The 23,647-nt window shown below is 43.4% G+C and overlaps 9 protein-coding genes across 9 annotated transcripts; 6 read left to right on the top strand and 3 right to left on the bottom strand.

Moving 5' to 3' along the window:
* Positions 1-1,181: 1,181 nt before the first annotated feature.
* BGW36DRAFT_420724 (uncharacterized protein) lies at positions 1,182-2,813 on the top strand. The gene is made up of 4 exons (XM_046219520.1): positions 1,182-1,439; positions 1,504-1,570; positions 1,592-2,163; positions 2,220-2,813. Exons 1-4 carry the CDS (start codon positions 1,224-1,226, stop codon positions 2,673-2,675), a joined length of 1,311 nt encoding a protein of 436 aa, XP_046065739.1. The 5' UTR covers positions 1,182-1,223; the 3' UTR covers positions 2,676-2,813.
* A 324-nt stretch (positions 2,814-3,137) lies between these two features.
* On the top strand, positions 3,138-4,413 carry BGW36DRAFT_390751 (mitochondrial carrier domain-containing protein). Its single transcript, XM_046217518.1, has 4 exons — positions 3,138-3,246; positions 3,305-3,391; positions 3,462-3,611; positions 3,671-4,413. Exons 1-4 carry the CDS (start codon positions 3,217-3,219, stop codon positions 4,313-4,315), a joined length of 912 nt encoding a protein of 303 aa, XP_046065738.1. The 5' UTR covers positions 3,138-3,216; the 3' UTR covers positions 4,316-4,413.
* A 2,295-nt stretch (positions 4,414-6,708) lies between these two features.
* On the top strand, positions 6,709-8,535 carry BGW36DRAFT_70500 (uncharacterized protein). The gene has a single exon (XM_046222530.1). It carries the CDS (start codon positions 6,914-6,916, stop codon positions 8,168-8,170), a length of 1,257 nt encoding a protein of 418 aa, XP_046065737.1. The 5' UTR covers positions 6,709-6,913; the 3' UTR covers positions 8,171-8,535.
* A 3,009-nt stretch (positions 8,536-11,544) lies between these two features.
* BGW36DRAFT_308658 (general substrate transporter) lies at positions 11,545-13,429 on the top strand (the record flags this gene model as incomplete). Its single annotated transcript, XM_046212352.1, has 6 exons — positions 11,545-11,717; positions 11,771-11,902; positions 11,958-12,208; positions 12,262-12,372; positions 12,431-12,865; positions 12,939-13,429. 6 exons carry the CDS (start codon positions 11,545-11,547, stop codon positions 13,427-13,429), a joined length of 1,593 nt encoding a protein of 530 aa, XP_046065736.1.
* Positions 13,430-13,637: 208 nt separating this feature from the next.
* BGW36DRAFT_308570 (uncharacterized protein) lies at positions 13,638-14,336 on the bottom strand (the record flags this gene model as incomplete). Its single annotated transcript, XM_046212343.1, has 2 exons — positions 13,638-14,212; positions 14,267-14,336. The coding sequence occupies 2 exons, from the start codon at positions 14,334-14,336 to the stop codon at positions 13,638-13,640; spliced, it is 645 nt and encodes a 214-aa protein (XP_046065735.1).
* Positions 14,337-14,922: 586 nt separating this feature from the next.
* Positions 14,923-15,722, bottom strand: BGW36DRAFT_433384 (P-loop containing nucleoside triphosphate hydrolase protein; the record flags this gene model as incomplete). The annotated part of the gene is made up of 3 exons (XM_046221267.1): positions 14,923-15,360; positions 15,428-15,603; positions 15,680-15,722. The coding sequence occupies 3 exons, from the start codon at positions 15,720-15,722 to the stop codon at positions 14,923-14,925; spliced, it is 657 nt and encodes a 218-aa protein (XP_046065734.1).
* A 604-nt stretch (positions 15,723-16,326) lies between these two features.
* BGW36DRAFT_420721 (dehydrogenase with different specificitie) lies at positions 16,327-17,660 on the top strand. The gene is made up of 2 exons (XM_046219519.1): positions 16,327-16,488; positions 16,546-17,660. Exons 1-2 carry the CDS (start codon positions 16,404-16,406, stop codon positions 17,415-17,417), a joined length of 957 nt encoding a protein of 318 aa, XP_046065733.1. The 5' UTR covers positions 16,327-16,403; the 3' UTR covers positions 17,418-17,660.
* A 551-nt stretch (positions 17,661-18,211) lies between these two features.
* BGW36DRAFT_307900 (pectin methylesterase) lies at positions 18,212-19,541 on the bottom strand (the record flags this gene model as incomplete). The annotated part of the gene is made up of 7 exons (XM_046212281.1): positions 18,212-18,471; positions 18,542-18,732; positions 18,799-18,859; positions 18,920-19,063; positions 19,126-19,205; positions 19,264-19,400; positions 19,452-19,541. 7 exons carry the CDS (start codon positions 19,539-19,541, stop codon positions 18,212-18,214), a joined length of 963 nt encoding a protein of 320 aa, XP_046065732.1.
* Positions 19,542-21,592: 2,051 nt separating this feature from the next.
* BGW36DRAFT_330040 (triose-phosphate transporter family-domain-containing protein) lies at positions 21,593-23,309 on the top strand. The gene is made up of 8 exons (XM_046212810.1): positions 21,593-21,666; positions 21,718-21,785; positions 21,847-21,852; positions 21,917-22,034; positions 22,095-22,194; positions 22,264-22,414; positions 22,473-22,729; positions 22,793-23,309. Exons 1-8 carry the CDS (start codon positions 21,602-21,604, stop codon positions 23,117-23,119), a joined length of 1,092 nt encoding a protein of 363 aa, XP_046065731.1. The 5' UTR covers positions 21,593-21,601; the 3' UTR covers positions 23,120-23,309.
* The last annotated feature ends 338 nt before the right edge of the window (positions 23,310-23,647 follow it).

Raw genomic sequence — 23,647 nt, 5'->3', positions numbered from 1 at the left:
TGGTCATTTGATCAATCCAACGTAACCCTTTTGATTAACAAGAGATCATATGTCTCTTTTTCTTTAGCTTCTGAGACTTAGTTTTCATACTATTGCAATTTACCATTCGCAGAAACATTGCGAATTCAAAAGCTTTGTCCTGTACCGAAGCCACAGCAAAGCCATTCGTTGTTTGTGGATTTTAAAAATTGAGACAATTATTCTCGATCTAAACAGAGCGACTTTCAGTAGAATTCCTCGCTATGAGCCGAAGTATGGCCTGCGGGCCTGAGTATCCGAGTGGCAAGTTTGATTCACAATAGCCCATATCCATCAATTGATATTTGAGACTCTCCCTTGACTGTCGTTCTAGGGAGGAAATGGGGTAGGTGCATAGAGTGGGGTTGTTATTCTTGTTATTCGGAACTTTAGCTAAGCCTCATATTACGGTCACGACCAATCATATCTTGAAGTCTTTTGTTTCTATGGCATCACGCGCCGAATTTAGTAACCGTCTGAGTCAGTCCTGTCTGTGACTGGGGTATTGACTGACCCGCTGCCCTAACAATCGATCTCAGCATTTGTTGTCTCGATTTCAAACGGTTATTACTCACAGCCTCATTGATCAGCCCCGCAATCTACATTTACTCCTATTTGACAATTATTTCTAGAAAGGTCCAGTGTTAATGTTGGATTTGTTGGTGATATTATCTTTCGAAGAACGACATCGTAAATAATCAGCAAGTCGCTGTGCCATACTATTTTGGGCTCTATCACCGTATGTACCAATGTGACAAATGTTTGAATATAGCACTACTTATTAGTGTAGGGCCAAGTCTTTGAAGAACATATGACTTCCATCTTCGGGAATGAAATTATATAACCTTCCTACTTCCCGTATAGCGTCATATTTGGTGTCTTCTAATTTTTGGCGCTAGATTCAAATTAATGTGCTATTACTGGTATAGTATGGGGACATTAGTTTGAATATAGCGCTAAATATATGAAGACACAAAAAGTAACGCCATAATAGATCTAGGAAATCAACTACCAGATATGGATGTCAGTTCTTAGTGCTATATTCAAATTTTTGTCACTTAGCAGTAGCTGACCAGCTCGGAGATAACACGGCGATAACGCCACTTCTCCATCGAAGTCGAAGTTTCGTGGATGAAATTCATGTTGCTCAAAATCTCCTTCATCACATTCCACGATATGATACCAATAAGACAACAAATCTTATCATGTCATTTTATGTATCATTTCCCATCGCCGGCGCCCCAAATTCCACACCTTCTTGGCAGGATTATACCAACACGTTCCTTCTTTCATCGACATCGAATGCGGAACCTACCCTTGTCGAGGTCCCCAAAGCTCTGAATATTGATCCTGCGAGGAAAAGGCGGGCACATAAAAAGTCCAACACAGGGTGTGAAAATTGCCGAAGACGGCGAGTCAAGGTTTGCATGGCCTTCTTAAATGGCTTATTGCTCCTATACGCTGACCTGACTGGCCGTTGGATAGTGTAGCGTAGAGACACCATGCGCAAGCTGCACTCACAGAAGAGAAAAATGCCAGCGACTCAAACGCAGTGACTGTAAACGAGTGTTAGGTCCAAGTTTTTCCATCATGAGAACCGAAACTCCTCTTCCTCGGCCAACAACAATCGATGCTTCCGTGAACCTGGTTCACATGAAATTGTTCCACCACTTCCAAACATACACGCGAGAGACGCTTCTTTTTACCCCCGTAGTCTGGGGTCATGCACTCCAGTTATGCCTTGAGTTTGAATTTTTGATGGACGCTGTCCTTTGCATTGCAGCGCGCCATCTGGCGGCGCTTCGGCCTGAAGATCCTACATATCCAACAGCTGCAGCGAGCCATTTTGGCCGCTGTCTATCCCAGTTCCGCCATGCGCTATCAAACAATTTGACCTCAACCCACATTGATGCCTTCGTCGCAACCTCGCTTTTGTTACAATATGAGCTATGGGCCGATGTTGACCTGTGTGCACCTGAAATGAATGCTGGCGACGCGTCGTTTGACGACTCAATGAACGACCGCATGTTTATATTCTGCTCGAGCTTGAAGCAAGTATTTCTGAAAAATATCACGCTCACATACGGCACGTCATCCGTGTTTATGCCGCAAGTTCGACACGACCCTCGGGATCTACTGGTTGAGGTTGCACAGATAAGCCGCGACACATTGAACAAGTGCAAAAACTTTTTTCATATCAGAAACCGATCAATACCGAGTTTCTTAAACTCTCTTTCTTGTACACCCGAAGCACAGAGTTAGCGAACTCGAACCCTTGGAAACACAATGCCTCGCGGATTCAAGAAAACGCGTTCGATACAGTAGAAGATGTGTACACTCCTATCATCATTCAACTGTGTCTTATTCTTTCCTTTCTCCCAGAGGCGCAACCCCCATCCTTGGCGAACGCCAAATCACCCCTGCTACCAGAATTGGCAAGATTTATACTTTCCTTTCCGCTTGTTTGCCACGGTTCTTTTGCAACCCTGGTTCAGCAAAGAGAGCCACGCGCACTGCTGCTGCTATATCACTTTTATCGAGCTGCTAGAATCCTTCTTCCTTTTGAAAAATACTGGTGGGCGCATAAGCGGGCGACTGTCTCGGAAATAGCCCTAAAACAATGGTTGACCAGAAAAAGCGCCAAAGTCGCTGTTTAATATGCCGACCTGTGCTAATATTATTTTCGGCGAATGAGTTTACGATAGACCTCGTAAAACTTATGTTAATAATCTCCTGATAACCCCAATCTTTAATATCTACTGATTTAAAACAAAGCCAGGAATCACTGGTTCTTGACGACCTCTGAACTCAATAAAACGTCAACATTGACACTATTTATTATATCGAAGTGAACTCTTGGCGCGATATTGGGCTCTATATGTTTGAATGAGTAGATTTGGGTAATAAATTTACAAACACTGATCTGGTGACTATAACTCTCGTCTTTATTTCAACCTACACATCTATCGAATTTAATTCAATATGCACGAAAATGAGAGCAAATGTGGCTTCCAACTACAGAAGAAGTCCGGTTGTCGCTATCCGTTTATCGGCGGTAACGCGATACTTCGTACCCGAGGTATCATCATAGCTTGACGCGATCCGATCTTCGCGACTGCGGATTTTTACATAGCAAACATAGCATAGACGCCCCATAGATGAAAACAAAATGAAATAAAAAGATACTACCCATCTGCCATGATGACCGCTGCTATCCCAAAAGCCGAGGTGAGGATTATGTTTCAACACTGAATATTAATCACTGGCGAACTAACCGCAGAAACAGACGACGCGCAATGCCAAAAAGAATGTTCCACCATGGGTATCGCTACTCTCTGGTGCCACAGCAGGAGCTGTTGAAGCTACTATCACAGTGAACCTCCCTTTCTTACAACCGTTTACCAAGTCTGCATGCATCACAGGACTGACTCAAATATCGATAGTACCCGTTTGAATTTGCCAAAACTAGAGCGCAGCTCCGCTCGCAGCAAGGCGCAACAGCACTCCCCAAGAATCCACTGACACTTATTTATCAAGTCGCCAAGGTTGAAGGGCCGGCAGCATTGTACACTGGTTGCTCAACACTAGTAGTGGTAGGTTACAAATTCCTGTTTATCGAGACTGCCCGTTCAGCGAATTAAGGATAATCTAGGGAACAGCTGTAAAAGCTGGCGTCAGGTTTTTGTCTTTTGACAGCATCAAAAACCTTCTGTCTGACGAGAATGGCTCTTTGTCAACAGGCCGAGGAATTCTCGCGGGTATGTGTGCTGGTGCTACCGAAAGTGTGTTAGCTGTAACTCCTACTGAGCGCATTAAAACTGCATTGATTGATGACGCAAAGTCGGCCACCCGGCGATTCAAATCCAGTTTACATGCTACGAGAATATTAATACAAGAAAATGGGTTGACAAACTTATACAAAGGCGGCGTGTCTACAACAATGAAACAGATGGCCACTTCTGCGGTTCGTATGGGGTCATATAACTTTTTGAAAGAGACCTCCCAGAGGTATGACGTACCAAAAACAGCAGTGACGACATTTGGTATGGGCGCGCTGGCTGGAACTATCACAGTATATGCTACGCAGCCATTTGACGTGGTCAAAACTAGAAGCCAGAGTGTCCAGGGAGCGCCTTTCAAAGAGGCAGTAAGCGGGATATATCAAGATTATGGGCCAAGAGGCTTCTGGAAGGGGAGTACAATGAGGCTTGGTCGACTGATATTGAGTGGCGGTATTGTATTTAGTGTCTACGAACAAGTTGCCGCGGTTCTGATGGGTGTAAAAGAAGAACCGTGAAAAAGTTTGCTCTTATGAGATATCATTAACCTTGAGACCAAAACTATTAACCAAAAATTACATATCAATTTATAAAACAGTTTATGCATCTCTGACAAGCTACGGGAGAAGGTGGACCGCAACAACCTAAGTTCTGGTACATGGCAAGTGAAAGCGTTATGAGAATGTGCAACCGAGCTGTGAAGCGAAGATTATTGTCAAGGAGACGGATTGCTCAAGGACGACATGTATAGAGCATAGATTCTTTACCTTGTTACTCGTGAGGAATGTCGCGGGGGTGTTTAGCCCTAGAGAACCTGGCTACTTCTAAAACGCTTCAACGATTTATTATAGCCCTCATTGCTGGTCGTACTGGGGACGGGCCTGAACTAAACATGTAATCAAAGGCATTTTGGCACTGCCTAGGCTCATTTCTACTGAGCTTCTTCTCTAGAAGCCTCGACAGTGAGAGGCGGCAAGGCACCAAGGCATCGAGGCAGGAAGGCTGGAACACAGCAAGGCAACAAGGCAACACGGCGACAAGGCAGCATAAAGAGCTCCACCAATCATAATCACATTACACAGCCACGTGATTACAGGGAAACAGGAAAGGCACGTGATGGCCTGTTCCTGAATTCTTAGGCATCCAGGCAAAAATCGTAATATGTCTATGATTCAGTCTTCAGATATAATAATGAAATAGCATGCCTCAGAGATGTAACAGTTGTTGCGCATTTTTTAATAATATTATTGTACGGAGTAGGAGTCAAGTAAGGACCAAAGTAAGCAGTGGAGGACCCCACCATAAGCAGCGTCGGCCCTCCGTTGCGTCGAAAAGAATGTCCGGCTTCGCCAATCATCGCTAGCTTCGTCACAACGTGTTTTCTTGAAAAGGCGAGGCGAGGCTCTGGCTCTCTCTCGGTTTTTTTTTCTCAACGGCGAACGGGAGGAGAACGAGAAGCTACGAAGGGGACGCAGAATGCAGAACATGCTACCAAGAATTAATCAAATGAGTTTTTGACTCTTTACCATAGGGGCCACGGTACCTTCACGGCGTCGGGCCTCGGCGGCATCGCGATAAAAAGAGGCCGAATACAGTCAGCCTCCACGACCTAGCAAGTGGAATGCAATGACTCCGAAAGCTCTACAGTTCTTGAATGTCTGATGGTAATCTATGGGGCAATTCTTGCCTTATCTTTCCGGAATCAATTGATGGTTGCAAGATCCCCGAAACTAGCCATGTTGGATCCTTTTTACAATTCTTCAGGATTGTGTCTAGCATGATAATATGACAAATGGGTTCTACATAATAATCGCAACTAGAAGGCACAGCCTGTTTCAGCAGAACCGCGATAACTACCCAGGTTAGGCTTGCGTGTAGTGCCTACGTACTGATTCGGTAACACCTGGTGGGAAGAATCAAATGTAATCAACGCACGGTGGATTGCGCTGCTTTATCAGTCCGTCATACAATTGTTGTATACTACTTGATCTCTGCCCTGAGGGCTACAGTAAATAATAGTAAGCAGAAGGGGCCATCCGCCACCACGTGGGTCATCACTGCCGGGCAATTACACGACTACCCGCATCATAATATTGATAATCGATCCCCGAACGATGAAACACGGGGTTGCAAGTGAGCCGGAGCTTTCGCTCGGCTTATTATTCGCTGTGTTTGGTGTAAATTGTCGTCAAATAAACTAACGCCGATAAACTCTAGTAGGTACCTTGTATCAGTTTGCTCCTGTTCTGTCTGCTGAAGAACTTGCTGAGATATGTAATTATTTCGAGTCGGGATTGTCATTTGCATGTGCTAGAATCAATGTGAACAATTCCATACTGTAAAGCATTCAATGTTATCACTTCCTTTGCTTATGTACCACTTGCATTTGATGTACGATTACATGTCTCTCTACAAGGACAAGCGAGAAACCTCCTAGCCTTAATTCAAATGTGCTCGTTAGTGTTCTTCCCGGATGGAACATTCTGATTGCTCACTATCGCTGAAGAATATCAATTGAAACAATTTCATTTGTTGACGTCGATGGTTTATTCAACTGTCGTGCATGGATCGGCCGCCTCGTCCCGAGTAGTCTAGAATAGAAAGAAGACAATCATGATTCTAGGTTATCACCTTCTGTACCTTCTGCACCTTCGCAGCTCGCACTCTTCGTCACTGCAGCCGTTGGGCTCCGTCGGCCGACCCGCGGCTAGTAGCAAGTAGTAACGCATCCAATAACAACCTAGGTTAGGATGTTACTATGCCTAGTTAGTGCAAGATAGGGAGATGAAAGCCCGAGAAAATAGTCCCATTGGGTCCGCGGAAGCATTTACGGAGTCCAAGACGTCCAAGGCCCCGGCGAAGGCCCCTCGAGGCCGACAGATGATTGGGCCCTTCGTCGTCAGCTTTCTGTGGGATGTTCGGCGGCGGCCACTGGTCAGCCAGGCCCTAGTGTATGTGTATCCGGCGGAGTTTTCAGTCGGAGAAGGGCAAATGATTATTGATTTCTATTCGCAGTCGGCGCAAGGGCGATCTATATCATACGCCGCCCTCCGTTTGCTGGCGCTCTCTTGCTTGCAGTATTACGAACTTGTTGCAACCCCCCAAAATCGACGACAATGACAGAGGTTTCCCCGGTCCCCCCTCGAGAAGAAGCCCCTTCGCGGATCAAACTACGGTCGGCCTGCGATCGCTGCTCGCTCAACAAGATCAAGTGCAGCCAGGACAAGCCTGAGTGCCAGCGATGCAAGACGATCGGAGTACAGTGCCATTACAGCCGGTCGATGCGCATGGGCAAACCGCGCAAGTCGGCCAAGGCGAAGGCAATGGCAAGTGCGAATGCGAATAATAACAACACAAACAACAACGAAGCCTCCCGGAAGGTCGACGATGTTCCGTTATGGCAACAGGCAGATATACATCACCCTTGGTCGACCGCCGACTGGAATTTCGACAGCGTGCTGGCTGGACATGAGGCCAGCAGCAGCGCCGGAGACTTTCTGCAGCCTCTTTTCGACTCCCCCGCCGAAATTGCGCCGACCGCGTACAGCCAACAGTCCGACGACTCGTTCCTGGGAATCTCGCCGCAGTCGCAGTCGCAGTCACAGTCGCCTGCCTCGTCCGGCCACAATGCCACCATAATTAAGGACGACCCGGAAAATGTCTACTTGTCACCAAGCAGCTACTATGCTGCCTCTTTTGACGCCGCCTTGCTACCCCCCGCGACGACCCCGCCAGAGGGCCTGAGCCCGTCGATGCTGATCCCGCAGTCCAAACCACACGACTGCACCCAGCTGGCCCTGGAAACTCTGGTGTCGCTGAGTCTGCCCTCAACTGTGCAGAAAACCAGCCAAGGACAGCCGCGCCCGACCATGGACCAAGTTCTCAGAGCGAACTGCGAAGCGATCAAAAACACCTCCACGATGCTGTCCTGCGGCTGCCCCAAGGACTCGTCGTTTCCCATGCTTATCGCTACCATTTTCTCCAAAGCATTGGCCTGGTACCAAGCAGCCGTCGGCTTCAACGATGACGGCCTGTTTGATAGTGCCTCGGCCGGCAATGCGGCGGTCTTCAACCACGCCGTCGAAGAAGTCGTCCACCGCCCCATCTCCGTCGGCGGCTACGAGCTGGACGATGAATCCTGCGATCTGATGAAATTCCAGCTCGTCTTGAGCCGATTGCGGATGATGTCCAAGCCAATTAAGCAGTACCTCGATATGTATGCTCCCTCAGGAAGCTATCCCTCCCCGTCATCTGATGCCAAACCCGCCGTATCAACCGTCAGTTCCATGCAAGTGTTTTTGACAATGGGCATTTTTGTGCAAAGTCGACTACAGCATACAATTGATGAATTGCAGTCCAAAGTGTCTCAGTGACTGCCACTCGTCAATTGTTGTTTTGCTACTCGTTTCGTCAATTGACTCGGTGTTACATATGTATGAGCTGGCCTCGGGAGTTTCTAGTTTCTTTTAGCGTGGGGGAATTTTCAACAAAGCATAGCGAGGCGAAGGGTTCCAAGATTTTTTTACGATCTCAACGATTAATGACTGGACATGGCTTCTTTCTTTTTTCAAAATCTGTCCAATGAACTTTGACTTCAACGTGGTTACACGAATGGAGACAATTTAACATGTATCTATATATCGATCTATATGGCAACGTTCGTCGAATATTACGTCGTCTACACGAATACAGTGGTTTGGACTACTGCCGCATAAACAATTGACAACTGGAATTCGTCCAACATACACTAACACTATCTCACAAGAGAACATTTCCTACGGGTCAGTACCTGAGATGTATCAATACGTCTGGGCCTAGTCTTACAGATAATGGCGAAAATTACTGTGATTGACCTAATGGACGCAAAGGAAAATGTACTTATCTAGACGGGAACTGGGCATACGCCGATTGTTGATTTAAAAGAAAAAAAACTCTGTAGGTAAGGTATTTTGAATTCGTCAACAGGCGTATACCTGCCTGGCAACGTTCCTGTATGCGGGAGAAAAGTTGGGAGTCGAGGAGCTACTCCGGGTCTTTCCTGTGCGAGGTCGGTTTCATCCTGTTTAGGAATGAAATTGTGACCACGTCTGGTCACGATCATAATCAGGTCGATCTCACCTCCCCCCCTTGAGTATATCCCTGAGTTGATGCAACCCTGAATGAATCTGTTGGCACGATTCGCCTGAACTTTTTTGGCGCGTTATACCTGGCAAAAGACCTTGATGAATCTAGGGATTCGATGGACCGATACAAAGCGACTGATCCTCCAGAGTCTTCACCATCTCTCATAGTGATGGCATCTTGCCAGTTTGACATACTGATAATCCCAGACGCATGATGCCAGATGGGCAGAGTTCTTGAATCGTTTAGCAACATGGACAATGCGCAACATTCTCCAGAATGTCCCCAACCAAATAATCTCATTTACGCCGTTCATCCACGATGAATATGAGCCAGCTCCCCCTGATAGAGAATAGAATATTCAACTCTTCGAGACCCAGTTGAAGTTGTTCCAATATGTCTCTAACACCGTCGAGTAGTTGGGTTATGTATGTTAAGGTGAGTCGTCGAATTTGCGGCCGAGGGAACACGACTTGTTTTGTGAGTATTGTTTTCAGATCGTGGCCACTTCCTTCGATATTATACAGCACTTCTCGTATGGATAATTTTTTATTTTCGTAGTAAATCATTTTGCAGGCACGACAGAGTGCGAAAGTATTAGCAGCTGGCACTTAGCCTAAATAGTTGTCGTCTGTATAATTGGGCTTGTATGTGATCCGAGTCATTGAGAAGACGGCCTGGTAGATCATAAAGCGTAACTCCGGTAGCATGGAAAGAAGATAGCAAAAGGATTGGCCATTCCCCGTAGCAACCGTTGATGCTGCCATTTTGATTTTTTCCTTCACTGGACTCTGAACACAATTGAAAGAATTGGTGAGACCTAATGTAAGGTTAAATGATAGTGGGTTTGAACAAAATTGTTGTTTAATACGAGGCGAATGCTTGGTGAATGGTGGTTTAAATTGCTTTTATCGAAAGGGCAACTTGATCCTGGGTAGTTGGATATACCGGCAAAAGATGGCTAAACTAGGAAGAATAAAAGAGAACTTGGTGTTTGAGACTCTTGTTCGGTCATAGAATGAATAGAAGCATAGAAGTATAGAATAATAAAGCGGGTTGTTACATCCTTTGTGATCAATGGCAAAAGCCCTTTCGTTGACCTTGGAAATAGAATCCGATGTGAAGATCCACAGAGTTGCAGCGTTTCTTGTCTGTTACTATGACGCTGAGATGGCCATCTTTCGTGTACCGTTAGAGCCAATCCTTGGTCTTGTATCCTGCAAACAGATTCGAATTCAGCCTATAGAGTATGCTTGAACTCCATTTGTTCGACATGGAGTTAACCCTTACTATTTCTTTTCTTGCCATTAAGGCACATCGTAATTAACTAAAGTATGTTGACGAACGGTCATTTATCCTAGATCCTAGAAACTAGCTGCTGTAAATTAAAACAGTAAGTTGCTCCTGATATTACTTTCAATTGTGCTAGCGCCTGATAGAATAAACAAGCTACCGTCAGATTCATGATCGAGTTTTGGACAAAGTTTAGGGTGACAGCTGTTGAAGTGGATAAGAGCGAATAGGCTAGAAATGCATAGTCCAAACACGGCGCTTAAAATCGATTATAGAATGGGAAACCGCAGTAATAATAACACAAACTTTGGAGCTCTGACGAGGGCTGTAACAAAATTGTAATTCAAGGCCGACATTCCGTTGGTCTCAAACTTGTATAATTAAGCAGTTTGGGCTCATTATTAGTATTTTGGTTGCATCTGGATGGTTTTGGGATTCTTATTAAACTTTATTTTCATTAAAGGTTCTAATAGGTATTATAGAATACCAAGGGTCTGGAATAATGAGATATGATAGGTAGCTGCAAGCGACAGGCAACTTTCTGATAAAAACGATACTCCGCGATAGCCTCGAGCCACTCTGGAAGGCTGATTTAACTAAACGGAATAACCGTGATCGCTAGTACAACTAAGTTAGTTGAAAGTTATTTGAATACCCCTTCCGACGGCCTGTAACAATCGGCGCAAGGTCGATCTCGCGAAGTTATTCGTGGAGGGCCATGAGCAACCATGCTGTTGATGTTATTTTTACCTGAAAGATACGGTTATGCCGTAAGCTAGAGACAGCAGCTGAGGTACCCCAGTGCCGGAAGAATCAGGTTGACAATAAAGGCGTTTTCCTTTTACCCGGATGCGCAGATAATTAGACGGACGCCCATGTAATCTTAACAGGACTCTGCTGCATAGGTGTCTTTTATCCGTAGCACACACGACTATAGGCCACGCTCATAGCGCGCACTACGCCAACTTTGGACTCACGCATGGCTAGTGTTTATATTGCCCTTATGTTAGTCCAATTTTCTGGCTAATTTGTATTTTGATCCTGGAATTGAAAGAAAACAGCGGCTGTTTGGATAAAGGGTCCTCTACTTCTCCGCTTCCCCGGAAAATTCGTTGTGATCACATAATCTAATATTGATAACACGGACCACATCTGGAGAATGGAATCATTCTGGAATAATATTTAATAAATTTATTCTGCTCCTGAATTTGTACGCGAAATACTATAGCTTTAGCTAATGGTCCAGTCCCATCAACTGATACAGATACTTTCAAAAACTTGAGACACAGCATTGAATAAGCTTCTATAAGCTATATAGCAGATAATCTTTTCGATGGTGAATTTAACTTCTATTGGCGTGAAAGGCGCCAAGAGCGAAGTCCATGTCGTCCAAGCTCAGGCACCAGATTTTGAGAAAGTTGACTGGAAAAGAGAACCTCATCTTCGAAAATTGTATCTCATGGCTGTTGTATTGATGGTCGCATCGGCTACCACTGGTTATGATGGGTGAACTGCACCTTCTAGTGTTTTACTACGTCTGGGCTAATGAGTGTCATCAGAATGTTGGTAAATACGTCACAGCTTTTACAAACTTGGGAAGACTTCTTCTCTCCCCAGGTAGGACAGTCCAACTGGCTGGGTTTGTTAGTCAACATGTTCAACATTGGTTCTATCGTCAGCTTTTTCATCACGTCAGTATTCAACAAAAAGAGCACAAAGAGAAGGCTTTTTACTTACTGTTCCTAGTCCCTACGTGGCAGATAACTTCGGCCGAAAGATTGCTATCATTATTGGTTGCTGCTTTATGGTCCTGGGGGGCTTTATCACTACATTTTCGACAAGCTATGGAATGTACATTGCGGGCCGATTCCTTCTCGGATTTGGAAATTCTTTTGCACAAATGTGTTCACCTATGCTCCTCATTGAGTTGTGCCATCCGCAGCATCGTGGCCCCGTCACTGCTATTTACAATTGTCTATGGAATGTTGGAGCTCTTCGTAAGTCTTAATCCCGTTTTATGAGTATTATGATGACTTACTGGCCTGATAAGTTGTCGCCTGTATTGGTTGGGGAACATCATATGTCGAGGGAAACTGGTCGTGGAGGTCCATCACATTTATCCAAATAGTGCCTTCAGTAATTCAACTTATGTTCATCTGGTGTAAGTACATTATACAGTTTACTCATTATAATTAACCACTGAATCATTCGGTCACTAGGGATTCCTGAGTCGCCTCGATACCTGGTTTCGAAGGACAGGAATGAAGAAGCCCTCGCCATTCTCACAAAATACCACGGCGGTGGGGACGTGCAAGATCCACTAGTTCAGTTTGAGTACAGAGAAATAAGGGAAACCCTTCGTCTCGAAGTTCAAGCTGGTAATGAAAGTACCTACATTGATTTTTTTCGAACAAAGGGAAATCTGTGGCGACTGAGTATTCTTATCTCTCTTGGGATCATCTCACAGTATTCGGGAAATGCTTTGTTTTCTAACTACATGAACGCGATATACGCCGGTGCTGGTATTACGACGCAAAATCAGAAGCTCGCTCTTAGCACTGGAAAGACCATTCTCGACATCATCGCCACAATTTCCGCAGCGACTCAGGTCGATAAATTTGGTCGACGGCCACTCTTCTTGGTTTCTACAGTTGGTGAGTTCCTAAGATTTCTTACTAAAATCGTGGTATTTATGACACCAATATGTAACTAAATATACAAATATAGGAATGTTACTAGCGTTCGTCTGTTGGACTATCACAGGTGCAGTCTACGAAAATTCCAATAGCACTAACTCTGGGTCCGGGTATGCTCAATTGGTGTTTATTTGGATCTTCGGGATCTTTTATGATATCGGATTTTCTGGTCTTTTAATCGCGTACGCACTTGAGATCTTACCCTTCAAACTTCGCGCCAAAGGTATGATGATTATGAACATTACCGTTCAGGCCATACTTGCAATCGGAAACCAAACCAACATTCTTGCATGGAATAACCTTCCACATCACTGGAACTTTATGCTCTTCTACACTTTATGGGACTTCGTTGAATTTTTGTTTGTCTACTTTTTTTACGTAGAAACCAAGGGACCTACGTTGGAGGAGGTAGCAAGGATTTTCGACGGCGACGATTCCGTCGCACATATTGATTTGCACCAGATCGAGAAGGAGATGTCTGCTGAGCGCCGGGAGTTCCAAGTCACAGAGAGCAAAGCATGAGTCAATGACTTTATTTTGTTGAATAGCTTTTCGGTTGCTTGAGTGAGAAATTACGTGAGACTCGATATTTGTGTACTGCTCTGGGTCAATGTTAAGGCACGTTGTTGTAACATGCAAAATGCTTCTAGGCATAAACCAGAGATCTAAATCCTTAATCATATGTATGGTATATGCGAATAATTTTGTAATAGGACGGCGTTAAACGTGGCTATGCATTACTTATGACTGGGGTTTTCCCTATCCACTCCTGACTTCCTGCAGCCTCAACAATAAAGCCAGCAACACTCGCCCTTGTGATACTTGGCATAAACTCCCATTTCTCTCTTCTTAGACCAAGAAATTTAACTTTTCCTTTGTCGCCAGTTGTGAGCATCGCTGGTCTGACAACCACGAAGTTAATTCTATCAGTCGCCTTCAAAACCTGCTCTGCCCCTTCATGATCTAGAAACTTTCCTCCCAAAGGTGTTATACATACTGCAGCTCTCATCAAAAAATTGAGCTCTGGGTATGAGTCGCCGACTCCAAAAGCAGACATGTAAACAATCTTGTCCGTGCTGTATTCTTCCATCACGCTGACAATGTTACATATCACGTGTGTTAAAAACGATCCCTTTTCAAAGGTTCCCTTGGCTGACGCGAGTGTGACAATTACAACGTCAGGCTTCTGATGTGAAAAGGACTTTTGAATATCAGCCTTGTGGACTGGAGTGCCTTGGACGAGATCTAGTCCTATTCTATTTCGGATAGCGGCGGTATTGCGGACCAAAGCTGTGACTGTGTGATCTATTTAAATTGATGAGAAACGTATTGAAGGATAGTTTTAAGATTGAAACCTACTTTGTCCTAAGAGGTCGTCGATTACAAGGCTTCCTGTTTGGCCGCTGCCACCAGCAATGAAGATGTGCATTATGTGGATACCAGGGGTCGAGGTAGAGTGGAAGATTAAATATTTTAAAACTGTTATTCTTCACCTAATATACTAGGTTTATTAGAACTGTTATTCGAACGGTAAGTGGAGTTTTGGAAGAACGACGTGTCGGAACTTCTTCCATGTCGTGGATGGTTACACTTTTCTTTTATACTTTTGTTTTGGGAGGTCCTTCTAAATTCGTACTCCTTTTTAGAATGCAGTGTAATGAAACAATTATGTGATGCTTGCGATTACAAATCTATTCTCAAGCATGAAGAAGAGTATTACAAACATTAACGTTGTGACTTGTTTTTCTCGGGACGGATTTCTGTATATGGTAAAGTGGCTAAGGCAAGGACTTTTGGATTAGGATTGAAGGGCCGAATGGGCCGAGTGTATTGAATTAATATCCGACTGGGGCCAAAATTGTCGGCGGAAACTCAGAAAATCGGTAATAGTGAGGATGAAATTAGAATTGATTTAAAAGGAGGGAAAAAAAAAGAAGAAAAAACCCTCAATATCCCCCTAGAAAATCAAGGCGTTACACTTCATTTCTTGATTTCCCTTTGAATCACCATGGCTACTAGGAAGAAAGACAGTTGTCGTTCTTATACTGGATCCAGTGATCATTGCGAGGAAATTCATGATCAGGGATTTCTTTTCCAAGAAACTGACATAGCGAATCCCAACCTTCTTTGACATTATACACTAAGAAGTTGCTCGGATGCTTCGACATAAGCTGTTTGACCTTTTCGTTATGATCGCGAAAGCATTTTCTCCCATCAGCTTCGAAGTTGCTCTTCCACAGGTGTCCATGAAATTTATCGCTAAGGCTGATCATCGGGTTTTTCACGGCTCCATCCGGACTTCTAGACTTTCCCTGATACCACGCATGCCATATGGTGTTCTCCATTGATTTGTACCAACCTTCTTCATCCCGGGTAGTTAGAATAACCTTTGCGGACGGGTATGCTGTGATCAACTCTTCTGGAAACATGGCAGCCGGAATATCTGTGAGAGCCTGAACGTTCCTAATAATATGAGATTAGTAAATGTACGAGCAGATCCAATGATATAAGTGAACAGACCGCGAAGTTTCCTAGGAACTCGTCGTATTCGACACGTCCGTACGGCCGGCCTTTGCCTTCATATTTTGCATCAATAGCTTTAATCCAGTGTTGTCTATGATCACGGTCGGAAGTAACAACTTCGCGCATGTGGTAGACATTGCGGTACCCAAGCAGTATTAGCGCATCCGCAAGAGCTACGAAAAGTCATTAGTTTGTCTTCTAGCTACCTGTATTTCTATGCGCCCTCAAGTTTGTTAATGTTGATCTTACATTGAGTCCCGGTTCTGCAAAGCCCGAGAACCAATATCTCCATGGGCACAGACCGTGGAGTATTGTCTAATCCCATGCTATATTTTTCTTCGTTTATACAAAAGATCCTTCGAAATATATTACAGAAGAAATAAGCGGTTGCTTCGCGTTGCAGAAATCGTCTACACCGATATGCGGGAAATACCAAGCCGAAGAGTCAACCCAGCGGCTAGCGGTCGACTATAACAATTAAGTGGCGTTTACGACGCGTTTACGCGAGTAACGTGACAATGGCACTCGAGCTTGTATAATAATGGCCGTGGTTTTAAATTGCTTATTGTCATTAGCATTTAATAATATTATCAGCAGAATCTCTCTATCAAGACCCTATTGAGAAAATCCAATGGAAAGGCTTCTTTTGCGATCTGGCCAATCACCGTGGAGTGGGGGCAGTGCCTCTCCAAGGCCGGCTAATCCATTGGTTTGGCCGGAAAGACCCGGCTACTATTGGCTGCAAAGGCATAAAATGGGTATGTGGCCGTATTCGGAAATACCCCCAAGACCTCATTTGTTGTAAGATGGAAAAGACGGAAGAAGATGGAAATGTTTTGTCAGCCGTACGACGCGGTGTTAATTATGTTGAGTTGTGGGTATAAAAGACTGGTGCGGGACTGGCAACTCAGCTGTCTGTTATCAGCTCAAAGGTCATTCCACATCAAAAAACACGGCTTATAAGTAGCGAATAATGGGTGCAAGTGCACAAGTCAAGTCGTTTAACGCAGAAAAGGATGTGCCCGATCTTTCTGGGAAAGTGGTCCTCATTACCGGTGGTATGCTTGTGAAGTCCAGACAGCCCATACATCCTGGCTAATGTTCATTTGTTTCAGGGAACCGCGGATTAGGAAAAGAAGTCGCTTTGGCAATTGCAAGAAAGAACCCGGAGAAGATATTTATGACTGTACGTAGTATAGAGGGTTCTAAATCAGCACTTGAGCTGATCGGGTCTCAATCACAACACACAAAAATCATTCCTCTCCAGTGTGACTTATCGTCCCTTAGCACTGTTCAGAAGGCTGGGGAGAACTTCCGTGCTCAAGCTTCACGTCTGGATTTGGTTATCTGCAGCGCTGGAATCATGATTCCTCCCCCAAGTCTGACAAAGGATGGATACGAGGTTCAATTTGGAACCAATCATCTTGGCCACGCGCTGCTGATTCAATCCCTTTTGCCCGTCATGTTGCTCACAGCCAAGCAGCCCGGTAGTGATGTTCGTTTGGTCATCTTTACATCACAGGGCTACATGATGCACCCGAACGGCGGGATTTTATTCGACAAGCTTCGTACAAGGCAGGACGATCTTTTCTTGGCTCGGTATCAACTCTATGGCCAAAGCAAGCTCGCCAACCTCCTGTATGCGTTTCAACTTGCAGAGCGGCACCCACAAATAACATCAGTATCTATCCACCCAGGAGTTATAGAAACCGAGCTGGTTACTAGTCAAGCACTGCTTGACAGATGGTTTCTCAAACTGAGCACTATTGGAAAGAAGCTTACTTTAGAAGAAGGGGCAAGAAATGCGCTGTGGGCCGCCACGGCAGACAGAGGCAAGATAAAAAACGGGGGCTACTACGAACCGGTTGGGGTTAATCAAGACTTCGCACGATGGGCGAAAGATAAAAATCTGGCCCAGGAACTGTGGAATTGGACTGAAAAGGAACTTGAGCCCTACAAAATTCACGACACTTGGAGCTTTTCCTGATCTTGACTGTCTATTGACACAATCCCCACACGTATTAATAGTGGCTTGAATATCGATGGCATTACCATTACTGAAAGCTAGAAAATGAAATGTCAGCCGATCGATCAATGTAATGTTTATTGTTGTTATAATCCTTTTATGATTCTTTCTTTCTCTTTTTCTTTCATCATTTGTTCGAGAAAACTTTGAAAATTACCTTGTTTAATTACTGTCTAGTTACCCTATCTTTTTTGTCAAATGGAGCCTTGAATATACATGTATTCAAAGTGCAATATCGAGCAAATGCCATTATACCTTTGAATAAGAAGAGCTATTCTAGAGAATGCTTAGAGAAGGTGGAAACGCTTGGACTGCTATATGGTTAATTAATTAGCTAGAAAATCACCCTGTACAGGAGAGAAAGCCTCACAAAATTTCTATTATATGATAATGATACTCAAAAAACGATAGTTTTCTCCTTTCACATAATCAGAGTATACCGGAAATGAACATAATAGGATGAAGAATAAAACCAACGGCTAATTTGAAGAAAAATCAAGCTTGCAAAATTGCTGTAGAAGCGAAGCTTTCATGGAATCTGATAGTTCTGTACTATGATATCCCCATCAACTGTATTGGACTCTTGAAAAGAACTATCAACTGTTCATTTTATTGTAAGATATAGTAAGACCCTAAACCATCAAATACTTTTTTTCATTGTTTTCCTGCATTTATCCTGGAAGAAAAAAAAAGAGAGAAATGGAAAAAATGGAAAAATGCTGTGCGTGGCACAAAGAAAAAATAAAAGTACGGATTTAAGAAAGGTAATCGGTGTCAACCCAGTCTTTGTAATTACTTCCCAAAATAGTTGTGATTTCAATGGGAGAAGTAAGTTTCTTTGCAAAGCTAGCCCGCGTACCAGACGCACCCTCACCGGTGTTATCATACTCCTCAAAATAAACATCCGAAATGCGTGGATCGCTCGAAGACCATTCTTCCCACCCTGCGCTATTGATAACATCCGTCATAGAGGTATATTGAAAAACAACGCGGGCGTATTCACTCCATGGACGACCTATGATTTAAAAGACATTGTTAGCGCGTTGAGTATTTTTTTGATTAGAAATCACTAGGTAAAAACGAACCTAGATAGTAAGAACCGGAAGAGACAGAGTTATCATCTGCTGCTGCAATTTTCGATTTGTTGATCACATAAAAAGAAACATCAGAGCTAGATGATCGCCCGTTGGCGGTGATGGTTCCCACGCTGGAGCTAAGCACACGGATATCACAGTCGTCGAACCAAGCTGTAGCGTGTTGTCCAAATATGAAGTCACTAATAGTTAAATAAATGAGTTTCTTTTATCAATCTCCTGATGTGATATATGACTAGACAACATACACAGCGCCCTCGATCAAACATTTGGCGTAAATCTGATTGCCGATTTCAGCGAGTACAGTATCTAGAATCAAGTTCTATCAGTGCCGCTGTGCATTATGAGATATTCCAGCGAGTTCCAAACCTTGATAGCCCGTAAACTGGCAGGCATAGTATCCTTGGTTGGTGGCGTACGCGCTCAAAGCTAGAGCTTGCTCGCCTTTACCATGAGTGTTGGCTACGTTGATATTGTAAATTTTCGAGTTCTCGGCGTAATTGCGGAGAGTAGCTATAGAGCACATCTTGTTTAGCTCGTGTCTATTCTTTAGGGGTAGTTTTATTGATAAGTACCCGTTTCATCGTCGTCATCAACACTGGACAGGCCGATATCATTCGTAACAATGACAAGGTTGGACGCATAGTCACTCGTGCTGAGATAGATTTAGAAAATTTATGTAGTGGTATATCTCCCCTTTTTGGTTCACTCACTCTTTCGTCTGGCCGTAAATGATAAGTTCGCCAACAAGACTGGGAATGTAAACTTGCTCATTGTAGGTTCCCTCTTCGATAAAAATGATCTGTGTTGAAGTAGTTGTCGCGCTGAGTGAGTCAACTGCTTCAGTAATCTATATTTGTTAGCCTATTTGCTTTTAATATCGATATTTCGCGATGCTTACAGTAGTGTACGTTCCACCTGATTTTGCGACGACAATCGCACCGGAAGGCGCTGTCATACGACTTGTCGCAGCGACGGAGAGAATAAACATAAAGACCGCTTGAACTTGCATCATTCCAAACAGGACGTGTTGAATCTGCCGCATTTCGATTTTATTCTGCTGGCTGCCTATTTTGTTAGATTTTTAAAGTGGTTTAGTTGAAAATAATGGAAAGAGCGAGGCTGAACAGAGTTTCTGCCACTCTATAGGGATATCACTAAGCTTAAATGAAGAAGCGATAAGTTAGATCAATTATTTTTGTCATCTAACAAAAATTAACCGTGCAAAGGAATCGAAATTAAACATTCAAAATAAAACACCCCACACTTTTTCCGCCATTTATCTTCGTAAGCTGACTTTGAGGGGAAAGTTTTCGATGTGGTCGAATATAACCCTGCGGTTCTGGCATGTGAAGGCTAGAACAAGTAGGAATTGGTTGCAAGGAAACCGCCAGAGAGTTTCATGTATACAGTACAGTCCACGTTATCAATATACAGAAAGGTGGATCATCCCTCAAATCTTAAAAATAGAGCTAAGTGAATTCCTTAAAAAGGTATAAAATCAAAATCATCAAAACATTAGCACTGGCTGGGTGGAGAAGATTGCGTATACCGCAGGAGTTTAGCACCGTGATTGCCTGCGGAGTCGCGGTCTAAAAACCGGACAATATCTGTGATCAAGCAAAAGCAACGGAGAATTGGATGCGGATTCCCACGAATGGGCAAGTAATGGAAGATAGCCTAAATCGATTTGATCCTTTCCTAATCTCGTAAATTGCCAAGACGGATTATGCTTGCCCATTTCGGAAAAGCTTGAGACGAGTTGTTTCGTAATAGTGCAACAGTTCGGAGGCAAGTTTCAGCTTGATTGGCTTGGATGAGGCAAGCTGTTCATGTTCATGTACCAAGAATATACCTGGGACTTCCTAATTCAGAGGGCTTGCAAACTCGATGGCTCTGTCTAACTTCACAATTATCTCCTTGTCACTTTGTCTATGTGGGAAGGAATGAATAATCAATTAGGCCACGAGCGGAAATCTCCACCACTAACAATGGCGATTGCTTAACACTTAGAAGAGGCGACTCCTACCTATACATCAAAGAGAGAAAATGAATCGATACAAACAGTCAACATTTATAGTGCTATACCACATCATTTTTAGTGTCAAATGAGCCGAGAAAACTAGTACGTTGATCCTCCTTGGATTTTATTTGTTGATAGAATTTTTTCATCGATTCCCATCTATATTGCCCATCGTACCTATCACCATACGCAGATTCATTCGCCCTTTACTAATCATGGCTGGCTACAAGAAGAATCATGTTGAACTTTTAACCACCATACCAAAAATGGCGCAACCCTTAGTAAGGATTCATGTGGTATTATAGTCGCATATTATTTCTGACACCCCCCCCGGGTTTATAAAGAAAATCTCCTCATTTTCGTATAAGCTGGCCTTTAGATGCAAAACCAGACATCTCTTGCTATTGCTTATTTATTTGGTTCTTTCATTTAATTATGCGTAGTAGAGATTCTACGCTCTCTGAGATTCGTACTAGGAGTGTCAGGTGGTAATTTCGGAAGTTGCAAGCCAAAATAAGGCCTCCTGGGCTCATAACTGTGAACTTTATGGCGAACTAGTGCGCTTACAATGGAAGCAAATTCAATTCGATTCGGAATACAAGCCTGAGTTCTCTACAAGTCTTCTATCTACCCTAATTTATATGCGAATCTACACTATTATTCGTCACGTTCATTAATCCAATTTCTGAAGGGTTTGCGCTTATCCGAACCTAGTTAGGTGGCCGCATTTTCAACAAAATTATTATTAGTTATTGAGTGGCCTGATTGGTGATCATCCATAGTTTATGAGCTAAGGAAAGGGCGCCATACGAAAGCAGATGAGTGTACGAATTTCGGTTAGTATGGAAACTATATCGGCGAATATCATTCATCTAGCGTAGATTATTTAACTGCCACTTTGTTCTTTTATTTCATATTTCAAAGTTCCTGTCACTCATTAATTTTTCAAGATTGGAGATCTTTTCTTACACGTTCATTTCCCTCTTCTTCGAAAATTGGTAAAAATGTCATCGGATGGCAAATCTGCAATGCTACCAACAGCGAACCCAGCAGCTGCTCAGCATTCGAGTCTACACCCAGCTTTCTATATTATGTGCGAATCGCACCAGTCCTTTATTATGATTATTACCTGATGGTACGATAGAATATGGATTACATTAAGTTCCGGGGTTATTGTATTCAATAAGTGGATTCTTCACACTGCTGGATTTGGTATGTCTCTCGATAGAATAGCGAAGTCTCCCTATGAGTATTCTAATTATTTTTATTACAGCATACCGTATGAAATGAATCTTTTGGAGAATATAAGAGATCTAGAATTACTGATTTAATCTCACGGAAAGCTTTGTTCTTAACTACCTGGCATCTAATCTTTGCTACTGTCATGACCCAGCTTATGGCGAGATACACCAAGATGCTGGACTCCCGTCATAATGTGCCTATGACAAGAGCAGTCTATTTGTAGGCCATTTTACTTTTCTTTATCTTTCGACTTTAAGTGATTTGACTGACCGTAGTTAGCCAAGCGATTGTTCCGATTGGTGTTTTTTTCAGCCTGAGCCTCATTTGCGGTAATCTCGCTTATCTGCATCTTAGTGTGTCCTTTGTTCAAATGCTTAAGGTAAGCTATGGATTTATTATACGGTTAATATGTATCTATATATACTGAAGTCCATGTCATATTCTCAAGGCAACCAACTCCGTTGCTACCCTACTTGCCACTTGGGTCCTTGGTGTCGCACCAGTCCGTATTGATGTGCTAGCGAAAGTCTCTATAATCGTCATTGGAGTGATTGTTGCTTCTATTGGGGAAATCAATTTTAGCCTCATAGGCTTTATTTGTACGTCCTTCAATTTAATTCAGTATGTACGAATGAAGGTATTAATGGTTTTGAGCAGATCAGTTTAGTGCTACAATATTTGAGTCTGTTCGCCTTGTTATGGTTCAAAGACTCCTAAGCTCTGCCGACTTCAAAATGGACCCGCTGGTATCGCTCTATTATTTTGCTCCGGCATGCATGGTTATGAATACCGTGGCGACACTGTTTTTTGAGGTACCTAGAATGAGCGTGGAAGATCTCCGCAGTATCGGCTTGAGCACTTTATTGGCCAACGCGTCTGTTGCATTTGCTTTGAATGTGGCCGTAGTCTTCTTGGTAATTATTGTTCTCTTTCCACTTTATGCGCGATCAAATATCTTGAAATAACACGTGAAACAGGTTAGCAAAACCTCTGCACTTGTGATGACTCTTTCTGGAGTTCTCAAAGATATCATTCTTGTTATTGCATCTCTCGTCATTTTTCACGATCCTGTTACAATGACCCAGGTTGTTGGATACACGGTCGCACTCCTAGGCTTGCTCTATTACAAGCTTGGTGATAAAGTGTTTGCTGATGTTGCGATAAAAGTCCGTCAACACATTCCGAAATCTAGTACTAGGCGATGGACTTTGCCAGCAACGTTGCTGGTGATTGTGCTTATATTTCTGTTGTGGTATTCAGGAACGGCATCAACGTATTTTGAAGAGTTGAATGTTGGTCACTAAATTAAGTAGACTTTAGCGGAACCTGGTGGTTATAGTGCAAATTCCTATGAGAGGGCCGTCCCTCATACGGACAGAATCAAATCAAAGGTGTAATTCTATGGCATTGGGACCTTTGTGTTGTTATATGATAGATTGAAAACTTTCCCACAATTTCTTAGCTTTCATGCTTCGAAATCAATCAATATTTGCGCACAATTAAAAGGTGTGTCCAAGAGCCAAGATAATTAACTTAAACATTCGTATATATTCGTGTTATTTCATACACCAAGATAATCGTAGATCAAACAAGCTCTATGAGATAAATATGAGAAAGTTCGGTCGAAATAATATGCAGGATAGCCGTGAAGAGTGTAGGTGGAATAAGGTTGTAGCATCAAGACGCGGCATATTGACTGCCAATACTTTAATGTCACAAACATCAATTGATATTGGGTAGATCCTCTACCCTGTAGTCATCAGCAGGCCACACTGCAGCAGTGTTTTTTAATTCTCATACAGGGATTATACTATAAACATTTACTTTTATTT

Source organism: Talaromyces proteolyticus (assembly GCF_021365285.1).
Source record: "Talaromyces proteolyticus strain PMI_201 chromosome Unknown BGW36scaffold_15, whole genome shotgun sequence".
In the NCBI taxonomy this organism is placed as follows: domain Eukaryota; kingdom Fungi; phylum Ascomycota; class Eurotiomycetes; order Eurotiales; family Trichocomaceae; genus Talaromyces; species Talaromyces proteolyticus.
Note: the sequence above shows the minus strand (reverse complement) of the source record. Positions and strands in the feature narration are given on the sequence as shown.

Bases quoted from the DNA above. Each gene is read 5' to 3' on its own strand.
- BGW36DRAFT_70500 (XM_046222530.1), top strand. From the start codon at position 6,914: ATGACAGAGGTTTCCCCGGTCCCCCCTCGAGAAGAAGCCCCTTCGCGG.
- BGW36DRAFT_420721 (XM_046219519.1), top strand. From the start codon at position 16,404: ATGGGTGCAAGTGCACAAGTCAAGTCGTTTAACGCAGAAAAGGATGTG. The intron at 16,489-16,545 runs GTATGCTTGTGA...CATTTGTTTCAG, and splicing joins AGTGGTCCTCATTACCGGTG to GGAACCGCGGATTAGGAAAA.
- BGW36DRAFT_330040 (XM_046212810.1), top strand. From the start codon at position 21,602: ATGCTACCAACAGCGAACCCAGCAGCTGCTCAGCATTCGAGTCTACAC. The intron at 22,415-22,472 runs GTACGTCCTTCA...GGTTTTGAGCAG, and splicing joins TAGCCTCATAGGCTTTATTT to ATCAGTTTAGTGCTACAATA. The intron at 22,730-22,792 runs GTAATTATTGTT...CACGTGAAACAG, and splicing joins ATGTGGCCGTAGTCTTCTTG to GTTAGCAAAACCTCTGCACT.
- BGW36DRAFT_390751 (XM_046217518.1), top strand. From the start codon at position 3,217: ATGATGACCGCTGCTATCCCAAAAGCCGAG. The intron at 3,392-3,461 runs GTGAACCTCCCT...AAATATCGATAG, and splicing joins CTGTTGAAGCTACTATCACA to TACCCGTTTGAATTTGCCAA. The intron at 3,612-3,670 runs GTAGGTTACAAA...AGGATAATCTAG, and splicing joins GTTGCTCAACACTAGTAGTG to GGAACAGCTGTAAAAGCTGG.
- BGW36DRAFT_420724 (XM_046219520.1), top strand. From the start codon at position 1,224: ATGTCATTTTATGTATCATTTCCCATCGCCGGCGCCCCAAATTCCACA. The intron at 1,440-1,503 runs GTTTGCATGGCC...GCCGTTGGATAG, and splicing joins GCCGAAGACGGCGAGTCAAG to TGTAGCGTAGAGACACCATG. The intron at 2,164-2,219 runs GTTGCACAGATA...TTTTCATATCAG, and splicing joins CTCGGGATCTACTGGTTGAG to AAACCGATCAATACCGAGTT.